Raw genomic sequence first — 13,020 nt, 5'->3', positions numbered from 1 at the left:
TTTTCTGCAGGGACAAAGCTCCGGGTCAGCGGGAGTGCGACCACGCCATTGATGGCATTAACAAGTGTATCAGAGACATCGAGCAAGCCTCCCTCGCGGCCGTGAGTCAGAACCTGGCCACCAGGGACGACATTTCTGTGGAGGTAAGGGACACCGGGTCTCCTCCACGGAGGAAAGTAATTCCCCACCAGGTGTGAGTGTGGGTGGGGGCATCTCCCCTTCAAGTGCAAATCGGAAGAGCCACCGACTGAACGGAGGAGGAGGAGGAGGAGGCAGCGCTGTGGTAGAAACCAGCTTTTTCCCTGCCAGGGACCTGTTTCATGGAAGACAATTTTCCCATGGACTGGGGAGTGGGGGACCAATGGGGAGAGCGGGGAGCACACAACCTAGATCCCTTGCCTGCCCAGTTTTGCTTGCCCACCACTCACCTCCAGCTGAGGGGGCCGGTTCCTCGCATGGCCTGGGCCCCACCTATGCTTAGTATAGACGTACAGAAGAATTTCCCCGGAAACTCACTCCAGGTGAGCAGAGCTGGCCCAGGTGAGATACAGAAACGTTGGTGGATTGTAAATGGAGGAAGGGGGCTCCTTCAGGGCTCGGCTGTGGGGTTCATCTTTTGCTTTTTGTTTTACACACACACAAACACACACACTATTGAAAAGACAGTGCCATGTCAGGGTAACAATTACCAATAAAGCAAAGCCAAAGGAAAACCGATAACAAATCTTTAACATTCTTAACAAGCTAATAACAATAATATGTTTGCAGTAATTATAATAATGAAACCAATGGAAGAAAGAGAGAAAAGGAAAGGATCTTTAACTACATTTCTACTTACATTACGTCGTTCCCCTTTTGGTGAGCTGCCCAAGGAGTAGCTAGGAAGCCAAAAATCTTCACCCGCGGGGCTGTTTTTACCAGCTTTCTCGTGGTTTGTGATGAGGATGACCGTTGCTGTGGTCTCTCTCTCAGGCCTTGCAGGAGCAGCTGACCTCCGTTGTCCAGGAAATTGGCCATCTCATCGACCCCATTGCGACGGCAGCCCGAGGGGAGGCTGCTCAGCTGGGACACAAGGTAGGAGCTCCAGAGGTGTCCGGGGTCTGTTCTCGGCGTCCCCTGAGCTGTAGAAATGGCAGGGTTTCTCAACCTTGGCAAGCTTAAGGTGGGTGGACTTCAACTCCCAGGATTACCCAGGCTTCACATCACCAAGGTTGGAAAGCATAGGGAGGGGTGTGTGGAATCCTTGCACCCGTCTTAGGAAGGGCAGCCTCGCGTGTCTCACTCCGGGGTCTCCTGGTCTCCTCAGGTGACCCAGCTCTCCAGCTACTTTGAACCTTTGGTTCTGGCGGCCGTTGGCGTCGTCTCCAAGTTGATGAATCACCAGCAGCAAATGAACCTGCTGGATCAGACCAAGACCTTGGCGGAATCGGCCCTCCAGATGCTCTACGCGGCCAAGGAAGGAGGGGGGAACCCAAAGGTAGATCTGTCGGTGGCACTGGGGGGTGGGTGGGAATGGAGCAGGTACCGGAGGGGGGGCAGATCCGTCCTAGCAGGGAAGTGGCCTGAGGTGGCCTCTTTGGCCGTGGCAGATTCCCAGTGAAAGGCGAATCCTTCTCGGCTCTGCCAATGAAGCCTTGCAACCCTCCTTTGGGGAACACGGGGGAAGCCCCTCAGAGTGGGGGGCCTCTGGAGACGGCCGGGGGGTGGTGGCTTTGGAACGTGGCTCCTTAGAAGAAGAAGAAGCACTGCGGACATTTTAAAAACAAATGGGCAGATGAAGGAGATCAGTTCCGAGCAGTTGTTGTGTTTGCAGGAAGTTTTTAAAACAGAAAGAAACACTTCAACCTTCAGGATAATCTGGGTGGGTTTTTTTCACTAGTAGTCCTCAGGTTATGGCTGTAATGAGAGCTGCCCATCATGCTTGAAGTGGTCGTAAGTTGAGGACTATCTGTGTTGTTCTTCCTTTGCACAGTATCCTCAACCGACTCTTCACTTGCACACAGATGTGTGCAACGGAGAGCCCGTCATTTTTCAGCCTTGCCAACCTGAAGATTGGGGGGGGGGCTCCCACTCCCCAAATTCCCAGCCAGCCTGGGCTCACTCAGGATAACGGGAGGTTTCACTTGGCAAGTGGGGAGGGGGCCGCCACCCGGAGCCAGTTTGTTCCCCGAAACGGCTCTCATTTGTCAGAAGGAAATTTCAGCAAGAAAACATGATTTGCATGTGTTACAAGTCTAAAAATACGCTCCTTGGGAGCAATCACGTTTCAGACGCCGGGAGGTGCATGATGAGCTCTGTGGAGAATTCCTTCGCTGCCTCTCCGGCAAGGGCCTTTAATTAAAAACACAGCAATTCGGTAATCAACTCCGTCTGATTGGGCTCTTCCGCCAGGCACTCGGGCAGAAAGTCTTCTAACTGCTTCTTTAAAAAAAATAATAATAATAAGGATGCTCAGAATAAACTTTTGAGGATGGGATATTGGGAAGTGGGGGATCGAAAACCCTTTCAAGAACTGCTTTGGAAGTGAATGTTTGTGGGGGTTGAAATTCCAAACGTCACAAAGAGTTTGACTGTCTATCTAGAGATGATAGGTAGATAGAGTAAATAAATAAATAGATAAATAAATAGATAAATAGATGATAGAGATGATAGAGATAGATAGATAGATAGATAGATAGATAGATAGATAGATAGATAGATAGATAGATAGATAATAGATAAATAGATAGATGATATAGAGATGATAGAGATAAATAGAAAAATAGAGATAAATAAATAGATAAATAAATAGAGAGATGATAGATAGCAATAGCAATAGCAGTTAGACTTATATACCGCTTCATAGGGCTTTCAGCCCTCTCTAAGCGGTTTACAGAGTCAGCATATCGCCCCCCCCCCAGTCTGGGTCCTCATTTCACCCACCTCGGAAGGATGGAAGGCTGAGTCAACCTTGAGCCGGTGAGATTAGAACCGCTGAACTGCAGATAACAGTCAGCTGAAGTGGCCTGCAGTACTGCACCCTAACCACTGTGCCACCTCGGCTTCTAGATGATAGCTAGACAGTCCCCAGAGAGGGGATGGCCTCCCCTTGCTGCTGGATCCCCCCGATGTGGATTCCTGCGTTGTGCAGAGGTTTAGGATGGATGATCTTGGTGGCCCCTTCTGATTCTAAGACCTTGTGACAAAATACTGGGGCCACTCTGGACATCCGCTGTGTTTCTTCTTTGATACACCAGGAAGCTTTTAATTCAGTGTGTACCTGCCCTCCTGTAGGGTGGCAGTGGCCGCAATCTGGAGAGGTCCTTCCCCTTGGGTCCGTTCTTAGAAACCTCTGCTCCAGAGGGAGTCCTCTCCTTCCTTGCACCTTCCATGCGCTGCTTCTAGAGGAACCTGGGGGTCCGTCGGTGTCCCACGTCTGTCCCACCGGAGGACGTGAGGGGGCTCTGTGCTCCCGACTGCATTGCAAAGGAAGGAATGGCTGACGGGTCTCTGTTCTCCCTCCCAGGCGTCCCACACGCACGATGCCATCCTGGAAGCAGCCCAGCTCATGAAGGAAGCCGTGGACGACATCATGGTGACCTTGAATGAGGCCGCCAGTGAAGTTGGCATGGTGGGGAACATGGTGGATTCCATCGCTGAAGCTATGAGTAAGGTGGGTGAAGGACCTTCTGGATCCATGGCTGCTTCTCCTGAGGGGCATCCAAGGAGGCTGGGACCAGGCTGACAACTATCCAACTTCCTCGCTTCTTTCTCAAGTGTTCTAATAACCATCTTTTCTCAGCAGTTTCCCTATTATTATGTTACCTGTTCAAATAGAGGAAGGGGCTTTGGGGGAAATGCATCCTTGCCTTGTCGTCCTTCTCCCAGGCAGGTGGAAATTAGTCTTCCAACTGGGGTGGCTCTACCCAAAAAGATGGGGGTTGCTTCAACGGTTTCTTGCATCTTGGTCTCTCTCAGTTGGGTCTTCTAGGTGATGGGCAGTGGTGTTAGACCTCAGCTCCCATCACCTGAAGCTGGTTGCTGGGCTGATTGCGAACTATGGGATGTGTAGTCCAGCAGCTCTGGAGTGCCCCAGATTGAGGTCTTCTCCCCCTCCTTGCTGAGAATCTTCCCTCGAGTATTTTACCAATGGTCGGAGAGAGAGAAAAGGGGTTTAGAAATGAAGAAAGCTGAAAAATAAGTAATAAATGCACTTAAATAAAACGAAAACTGTTAGTGCGTGTATGATGAGAATAATGATGTTTAATGTTGATGTGGTGTTATTACCAGAAAACATTAAGAAGAAAAATGGAGGGTTTTAAATGCTCAATATATAATAATTCTACACTTAGGGAAATCATGTTAATATGAATGTGAAAGATGTGGCACAGAGATGTTTGTGCTCAGACGACACACGGCGGAAGGAGAGATGGGACGTTTATTTTTGTAACTAAAAAATAATAAAACTCATTTAAAAAAACCTTCCCTCTCCTTTCTGCCACGCAGCTGGACGAAGGGACCCTGTCCGATCCCAAAGGCTCCTTTGTCGACTACCAGACCACCGTTGTCAAATACTGCAGGGCCATCGCAGTCACAGCCCAAGAGATGGTGAGGGAAGCACCTGGGCCCCCCTGACCTCGCTCTCCCTTGAAGGCAGACCGGTCCCTTTGACCAGTGTCCAGAAACGGGGCCTTCTGCAAGGGACAAAAGAGGGACCTGGAGGGACAGTTCGGACCAAGTCAGAACCGAACCTTCCACCTGCAAGAGAATCCCTCCATAAAACGGGTCAAAATACTGGAGGAGACTAGCAGGAAGACCATGGGAGACAGCGAAATTGGGGGCGGGGTCTTCCAGAGCTCCCATGGGGTCTTCCGGTTGGTGTTGCAAGGCAACGTGGCAAACTAGGATGCACATTCTTCTTTCTGCCCTTTCAGATGACCAAGGCGGTCACCAATCCAGAGGAACTGGGAGGACTGGCCTCACAGATGACCACCGACTACGGACACCTGGCTTCCCAGGGCCGGATGGCAGCGGCGACTGCAGAACCGGAGGAGGTCTGCTACCACTTTTGCCTCCCCTTCAGTACACCAGCCCCCCTGCCCCCGGCCCCGTGGGGTTGTGGGAAACAGTACACCCACCGTAGATCTAGGGGCGGCTGGAGCGGTTGAAAGTGCTGCAACCCCCCCTAGAGAATGCAGAGAATAAAATCCACCTTTCGGAATAAAAGCCAAGCTTCCTTCTAATTTGGGGGGAAGAGAAAAGTGAGGAAGCCACACAAGGATCAGAAACCTTTGGAATTTTCCCTTTCACCCATTACAGAAAACTTTCCTTTAATGGGGCTTTTCCTTCTTCTCGTCTACTTCCCCTCCATTGCTCAGAGAAGCTGTTAGTCCTGGTTTTAATTTGCTTTTTATTCTACATCGTGATAACAGACAGTAATATAACACTGGCTCTGAATTAAAACAGACCAGAGGGGTGTTTTCTAGTATTCCTTAAGCTTGTCTGAAGCAGCGGGAAACCCATCCTCAGCCTGGGCCTTCCAGATTAGCTTTTTCTGCAGCCCTTCAGCCGCCTTCCTTCCCTCTCTGCTTGGAAGGAGACCCACAGTGCGAGCCTTTTCACCGGCTGTTCTTCCTTCTGCCACCTTTGGGCTCCACAGATAGGCTTCCAGATCAGAACCCGGGTTCAAGAACTTGGACACAGCTGCATCTTCCTGGTGCAGAAAGCTGGGGCTCTGCAGATATGTCCAACCGACGCCTACACGAAGCGGGAGTTGATCGAATGCACCCGGGCGGTCAGTGAAAAGGTGGGTGCTTCTCCCGCCCTTCCCTCCCTCCCTTCAATGGGCCATCCCTGCACCCACCTTGGTCCCTTCTCTTGGACAGGTGTCCCTGGTGCTGTCGGCTCTCCAGGCGGGGAACAAGGGCACCCAGGCGTGCATCACCGCTGCCAGCGCCGTCTCCGGCATCATCGCTGACCTGGATACCACCATCTTGTTTGCTGCGGCTGGGACGCTGAACGCTGAAAACAACGAATCCTTTGCCGATCACAGGTGAGGCTGAGTACATAGGGAGGGGGGGGTTGGGAGTAGGTTTACTCTGAAATTGTTTGGGGGTTTGGAAAGAAGCGACAATGTGGAGGTTCATGAAGAAAGTGCACTCGGGTGTTGGTTTAATAGTAGTAGCAATGAGATTCCCCTTCCCCGCCTTCGCCAGGCAACTCGGTAAAGATAAATTCTTTGTCCGTAAAGATAAATCTTAAGAAAGACAAACTATCCCAGAACCCAGAACCTGCACCTGGAGCTAAGAAATAAGATGTGGACCTGCCTCCACTCTTTAGAACTAATTTCAAAGTTAATTAGGGTAACAGTTTTTGGAAATTCTGATTGTAGCTGAGCATAAATCAGAATAATTGGTCTGTTTTTAAAGTTCATATCAGCCACCCAATGTGATTAAAGCTAAAGGGGGGGGGGGTAGAATGCAAAAGGAGGATTCAGATGCGAGAGGCAATCAGTCGGAAATGCCCTCACAAAATCGGCATAAGCGGCTCCCACTTCTTTGCCCCCCTTTATGCCAAGGAAGTCGTGCCCTGCTCCTGCTCACCCCACCGCCTTCCGCCCTCTCCCTTTCCCCAGGGAAAACATCCTGAAGACGGCAAAGGCTTTGGTGGAGGACACCAAGCTGCTGGTCTCCGGAGCCGCCTCCAGCCAGGAGAGATTGGCCCAAGCAGCCCAGTCTTCAGCCAGCACCATCACCCAACTGGCAGAGGTGGTGAAGCTGGGAGCAGCCAGTCTGGGCTCAGATGACCCCGAAACGCAGGTGTGTATGGAGGGGCCTGATGGGATAGACCCCATCCTAGGATTGGAAAGGGGGGGTTGGGTCACCCCCAAATCGCCCAGAACCTCTGGGCTTCCTTTGGGCTTCTGAAGCCCAGCTGCGTGAACAGAGAGAGGTCCTCTGTGCCAGGGCAGGAGTCCAGAGATCGGGCCAGGAAGTCTGGGAGCCTGCAAGTAGCTAGTATTGGTTTTTATGTATATGTGTATGTGTGTGTGTGTGTATGTATGTGTGTGTATGTGTGTATATATATATATATGTGTGTGTGTGTGTGTGTGTTTTTTTTGTGCTGATAAATAAATAAAGGGAGACTAGTACAGATCTATTTCAAGCTATTTAGCTCTCATCAGCTAGCCATACCCTTGCTGGGAATCGAACCTGTGCTCTATTGCCTCTTAGGCAGATGTGTTAACCATTGAGCTACAGAGCTCGACGATATAGATATAGATATAGATATAGATAGATAGATAGATAGATAGATAGATAGATAGATAGATAGATAGATAGATAGATAGATATGTTGTATTTGTGCTGATAAATAAATAAAGGGAGAATTTATCAGCACAAATACAACACAAATGTAACATGGGTTTCTGTCTGGATGGTCTCTTGTGACGAGCCGATAGACAGAAAAAGGAAGCAGTAGGCTTCCTCCCATATTTGGGCATACCAGGGGTTGTGACACTAAATACATACATACATACATACATACATACATACATACATACATACATACATACATACATAATTTATTTGATTCTTTTTTATTAGTTTTCTTGTTTTAAATGAGGTTTTCATATTCTGTCAGCTGCCTTGAGTCGCCATGTGCGAATAGGCGGCAATATAAATTCAATAAACAAAACAAACAAGCAAACTTTTTATCAGATTTATGTAGCTGCCCGTCTCACTGAAGATCTGGCTGTGGAAATGATCTCCACCTGCTCTCTTAATGCGAGTTGACCCTCATAAGCTGACATATCTTCCCACGGAAGGCCAGAAAGCGTGGAGAAGACCCAGAGCCGCTAACAGGCCCTGTTTTTGGCAGGTTGTGCTCATCAATGCCATTAAGGATGTGGCGAAGGCCTTGTCTGACCTCATCGGTGCCACCAAAGGAGCCGCCAGCAAGCCAGCCGACGACCCGTCCATGTACCAGCTGAAGGGGGCTGCCAAGGTACGGGAAAGGATTGGCTTTCCTTGTCAAGTCTCAGGCAGGTTGCCCACCACAGGGGCCCCCTGGCCTTCTCCCAAACTCCCGCAACGGGGAAATAAGGGCCGGCAACTGTTTCAGGCGCATGTGGTGGCCTTTCTCATCCCTGGAGCTGCCTTTCCTCCCGGGGGGAGAATTGGGCTTTTGACGCTCCGTCTGAGGGAAGTGCGCACTTCTGTTCAGGCTTTGTTCTTTCTTAAGCTCCTGAGGACATAAGACCTGTAACACGTTTTATCCCAAGGCTTTTAATATAACGGTTAATGCTGCTCATTTCTCCCACCCGCGACCAGCCGGGGTCTCCTCTTGCAGCCCCCCCAAGAGCGATGTTGGCTCAAGAGATCCCTGTTGTTGAGGGTCCAAATGTTGGTCACGAGAGAGATTCCCTGTCGGCCCTTTCGTCCATCGGCCATCCCTCCCTCCTCCGCAGTGGGGCTGGATTCCCCACACGGTTGCCCAAATCCTGCGGCTGAAGCTCGGCACCCGGGAAGGATTGGCCCTGCCTTCCTTGGCGGCCAGGGAGACGCTGCTGCAACGCCTCCCTTCCTTCCTTCCTTCCTTCCTCCCAGGTGATGGTGACCAACGTCACCTCCCTCTTGAAGACGGTGAAGGCGGTGGAGGACGAGGCCACCCGCGGAACGAGGGCGCTGGAGGCCACCATAGAGTACATCAAGCAGGAGCTCACGGTAGTCCCGCCCCCCAGGACCCCTCCCCGTGCAGCGCTGCAAAAGGGAGATGGATGGGGGTGGGGAGGGCTCTGCTTTCCAGCTGAGCATTGGTTTCTGAGCTTCCCTTCAAGGTTGGGGAGCAAAGCAACGTGGACACCCGATCCCGCCATTCCCGCGGCTTCTTGCTCACGGCCTTGGGGGAGCCTCAGCGTTGCTGCCCTTGTAGAGGAAGGGTCTCGGTTCTCCCCTGGGCTTGCTTTCTTCAAGGGGGATGGGCACTGTGGTCCTTGCACCAGGACCTCCCTTGGCCCCTTTTGCATTCAGCCTCCCCTCCCCCCTCCCCGGCTCCTTCCTGAGGTTTCCACAGCATCATCCCTGACCTCCCTCCCCTCCCCTCCCCTCCCTCCCTCCAGGTGTTCCAGTCCAGGGATGTTCCCGAGAAGACCGGCTCCCCCGAAGAATCCATCCGGATGACGAAAGGCATCACCATGGCAACGGCCAAAGCCGTGGCAGCCGGGAATTCCTGCCGGCAAGAGGACGTGATCGCCACGGCCAACCTCAGCCGCAAAGCCGTGGCCGACATGCTGGCTGCCTGCAAGGTAAACTTCCTGGTTCAGTTCTCACGGCTGGGCTGACTTCCAGAAACTCTTTTCTCAAAGGGCGGAACCGCACGTGAAAAGGGTTTGTGGGTCGGTTTGCCTTCTTCCCCCCCGAGTGGTTTTCTTTTGAAACGAGCATGGGTGGCTTCTCAAAGGGGCTGGATCCGTTCCCAGAGACTGGCCTCTTTGGGGCGGTGGATGGGCGGAGGAGTCCGCCTCCCTCCAACCCCCAGTTCGGGGCACAGCAGAAGCTGGTGGGGGGGGTGTTGCTCCATACCCCACTAGACTCAACTTCTGGCATTTAAGTGATGGCAGCAAAGAAATGTGCGAAGGGTTTCGAGAACTAAATAAGGATTATTTCGGGAGGCAACAGGGCTGCACAGTGATTCAGAGGCTCCGTGTGTGTGTGTGTGTGTGTGTGTGTGTGTGTGTGTGTGTAAGTGTGTAAGTGTGTCCCTGTGTGTCTGTGCTTGAGTGTAAGTGTGAGATGAATAGACTTGCTCATTGCTTGGAGCTGCAGAGCCCCAGCAACTGATTCCGGGGGCATCCCAAGGACCAAAGGAGTTTTGTTTGAGGACTTGTGGAATGGGGGGGGGGTGAAAGACACCCCCACACACACACTTGGAAGCATCCCCAGCCCTGGGAAGGCCTGTATCCCATCCTGGCCAAGAGACGGAGAGTGTGTGCTCAGACCGCAGGTCAAAACTCACAGGCTGAACTGCCACTTCTGGTCAAGCTTTGTCCCCGGGGGTGGGGGTGAGGGGAGGTGTCTCCTCCTGCAGCCCACGTGCCCAGAGCATCTCTGCCGCCTGAGGGTCTGGGGTCTCCCCCTGGGGGGGAATTGGGCACGTGGTTAATCTTCTCAGCTCCTTTGGTGTCTCAGAAGCCCAACGCATTTCGGGTTCGGTTCTCAAAGCTGCTTGCAGCAAAGGAGCCTCCGGCAGGACAGAATGCAGCTCCTTGGCAGCTGGGAGCGGAAATGCCTCGGGAAGGGGCAGGGTGGGGGGGCTGAAAGGGGAATGCTCATTTCTTGGGGAGCATGCAGGATTGGGAAAGCTCCCCCCCCCCCAATCAGTTGAGCTGGAGGGGCAATACATCGACTGCATCTGAGCCCCAAAGGCTGCGCCAAGACCCAACCTGGGGGGGCGCCTTTTTGCGTGGCTCCCCCCTCTCTCCCAGGAGCTTTGGCTCCCCCTGAAGGTCTCCGTGTTCTGCCCCACAGCAAGCCTCCTATCACCCGGATGTCAGCGAAGAGGTGCGGCTGAGGGCGCTGCATTATGGGACGGAGTGCACCTTGGCTTACTTGCAGCTCCTGGAACACGTCCTGATGGTAAAGAGAGCTTTGCCCCCCCCCTCTCTGCCCCCCTCCTTTGCCCCTTCCTGACAAGGATCACTGCTCTGCGTTGGCATCAGGGGGCATTTTGTGCCGGCTGCCCAATGCCCGGTTTTGGCCAGGCCAGATGAAGGGGAAGGGGGACTTTGGAGGAAAAAGAGGGAGATGCTGCGGAGACCCCCTTTTGTGACCCCCTCCTCCTCCTCCCCCCTCCCCTTCAACGCACCCAGATCCTCCAGAAGCCCAGTGCTGAGCTGAAGCACCCTCTGACTGCCTTGTCCAAGGGGGTCGCGGGGGCCGTGACGGAGCTCATACAGTCGGCCGAAGCCATGAAAGGTACGTCTTCTCCCCTGCGGGAATCACGCCGGGAGACGGAGAGCCACGCAAAGAACGCTGCGCGCTTGAGGAAGGGGCTCTGCTTCAGGAGTTGCGGGACTGTCCCAGGGGTGCTCCCCACTCAGTCTTCAGTGTTTGAAAACGGCGTGAAAGTGGAGGCCAGAATTAAAGTTGAGTTATCCACAGTAGAATCAAATCAGTGGCGCCGTTCGAAACTCAGGAGGGCTGGAACCACGTTGGCCTCCTGTGGAGATGGAAGGAAGGCGCTGCCCTACAGAGACCCCCTCCTGGCCTTTATCCCCCTCCTGGCTGGGGAGACACATGGGGAAAACCCCCCTCCCCAGGGGGCCTTGCATAGAGGTCAGCGGATCTCCCCTGGCCGAGCTAAATGGAGGAAAAGAATCGTCCTCTTCTCCTCCTCAGGGAGGCCTAGAAACTGCCTACATTTATCTAGATTTAGAAGCTGAGCAGCGTAAAGCCTCTTCGGCCTTTGGAAGGAGACCGACAGAAAATCCCAGGGCTGCGGGTTTCTGTTGGCCTAGACAGGAAACCCACCAGGGGAGCGAATGCTACTACTTGGGTGGAAGGTTTCGTGAACAGGATCTTCCAACTGGCACTCCGGTTCTTCCCCCTTCTCCTTGGCAGCCCAGGAAACTAGGGAGGGTCTCTTCGGGGCTTCTTGCCCACCCACCACCCTGCCACGAGCTAAGCTGCCGTTCATCTGGCTGTTCCCTTGGCTGGTCTCGTTGCCGTGGTCCCTCCCACCTCCGTTGCCCCTCGGTTGGGAAGCCCAAGGAGCCAGGTTGGGGCTGGGGGGCAAAGGGGTGGCATCCAGGGGTTGAGTGTGAGTGGAGGGTGTCTCCTGCCATTGCTTTTGTGCCACAACCTTCTCCGGTGTCTCCTTGTGGCCGGGTGTGGCATCTCTTCAAGGTGAAACGCTTCGCTTACAAAAGGCCGATGGGCAGACGTGGGCAGCCCACAGAACTCCAGAGGTGCCAGGAACACAGCGGGTGAAATAAACCAGAGCACGGAGCGGAAGACCTGAGGGGCTGCACCAGCTGAGGAAACCAGATGGTGGTTAGTTCAGTTGTGAAGCAAACCAGGATAACCCGCCTTGCTGTCTACCATCCGCAGGGACCGAATGGGTCAACCCCGAGGACCCCACCGTGATCGCCGAGACAGAATTACTTGGAGCTGCTGCTTCCATCGAAGCAGCTGCCAAGAAGCTGGAGCAGCTGAAGCCCAGAGCCAAACCCAAGGTGAGCAGGGCGGGGGGGGGGCTGCAATCTGGAGACCCTCTTCTGGGGAAGAACCCCCCCCCCCCGCCAGCAGATGCTCCCCTCCCTTGGGGGGCTGGGGAGACGCTGGTGGCTCCCTTGGAGGGCCGAATGGGGTTGAGAAATCAGGGACCCCCAAAGAGGAGGGGCCTGGCCGGGTCTGTGCCAACTTGTCTGCCGGGGCTGAAGAAGAGGCTCGGCTGAGGGAGGGGGGGCACCTGGCCCCCACAAGAGGAAACTACAGCAGGACGTTGCCTGTGGCTGCCATCTCAGGCCTCCCCATGCCACCTGGGAAATGCCACCGAGACCGGCCACGTAAGGAGAGGCCACACCCGAGGGGCTCCCGTTCTCTCCCGTGGGGGTCACCCTGTGAGGCTCTTTCGGTCGGACTTTCCCGAGGTAGCTTGAGACGGAAGCCGGTGCTCTGCGTTGCTCCGGACGCTTCCCAGTCGCTTGAGAGAGAGAGAATCTGGAGGGGAGCAAATCCTCCCTCGCCTGCTTGCCTGCAGCTCATCACGTGGGCGAGAAAACCTTCCGTGTGCTTCCAGCCGAGAAGCTCTTGGGGGCAGCAGGAGACCCCTCTTGCAACGGAGGGTGGGCTTCCCCCATTGAGCAGGCCCCTCCTCCTCCTCCTCCTCCTCCTCCTCCGCTTGACCCCCCACCCAGGGGCCTTTTTTGCCCTGCGAGACTCTGTGTGATATGTTTGATATATTAGGTTGTAATTTAGCCCAACTATCTATCAAACATTCCTACGGTGTCTGGCTTTGTCTCCGGGAGGAGCGCTGTTTTCC

The 13,020-nt window shown here is 53.7% G+C and overlaps 1 protein-coding gene across 1 annotated transcript in view; it reads left to right on the top strand.

The window, feature by feature from the left end:
- The window catches only part of TLN2 (talin 2), a 43,123-nt gene that overhangs the window by 26,844 nt on the left and 3,259 nt on the right, over positions 1 to 13,020 (top strand). The window contains exons 37-51 of the mRNA XM_032232402.1: positions 11 to 143; positions 973 to 1,074; positions 1,307 to 1,477; positions 3,506 to 3,652; positions 4,486 to 4,587; positions 4,914 to 5,033; positions 5,639 to 5,785; positions 5,865 to 6,031; positions 6,614 to 6,797; positions 7,858 to 7,983; positions 8,586 to 8,702; positions 9,098 to 9,283; positions 10,506 to 10,613; positions 10,847 to 10,952; positions 12,087 to 12,211. Of these exons, the coding sequence (XP_032088293.1) occupies positions 11 to 143; positions 973 to 1,074; positions 1,307 to 1,477; positions 3,506 to 3,652; positions 4,486 to 4,587; positions 4,914 to 5,033; positions 5,639 to 5,785; positions 5,865 to 6,031; positions 6,614 to 6,797; positions 7,858 to 7,983; positions 8,586 to 8,702; positions 9,098 to 9,283; positions 10,506 to 10,613; positions 10,847 to 10,952; positions 12,087 to 12,211 (2,041 nt within the window). The remainder of the gene's footprint in view (positions 1 to 10; positions 144 to 972; positions 1,075 to 1,306; positions 1,478 to 3,505; positions 3,653 to 4,485; positions 4,588 to 4,913; positions 5,034 to 5,638; positions 5,786 to 5,864; positions 6,032 to 6,613; positions 6,798 to 7,857; positions 7,984 to 8,585; positions 8,703 to 9,097; positions 9,284 to 10,505; positions 10,614 to 10,846; positions 10,953 to 12,086; positions 12,212 to 13,020) is intronic.

Source organism: Thamnophis elegans, chromosome 16, assembly GCF_009769535.1.
Source record: "Thamnophis elegans isolate rThaEle1 chromosome 16, rThaEle1.pri, whole genome shotgun sequence".
Classification (NCBI taxonomy): domain Eukaryota; kingdom Metazoa; phylum Chordata; class Lepidosauria; order Squamata; family Colubridae; genus Thamnophis; species Thamnophis elegans.
The sequence above is the reverse complement of the archived record's forward strand: the minus strand, read 5'-3'. Positions and strand labels throughout refer to the sequence as shown.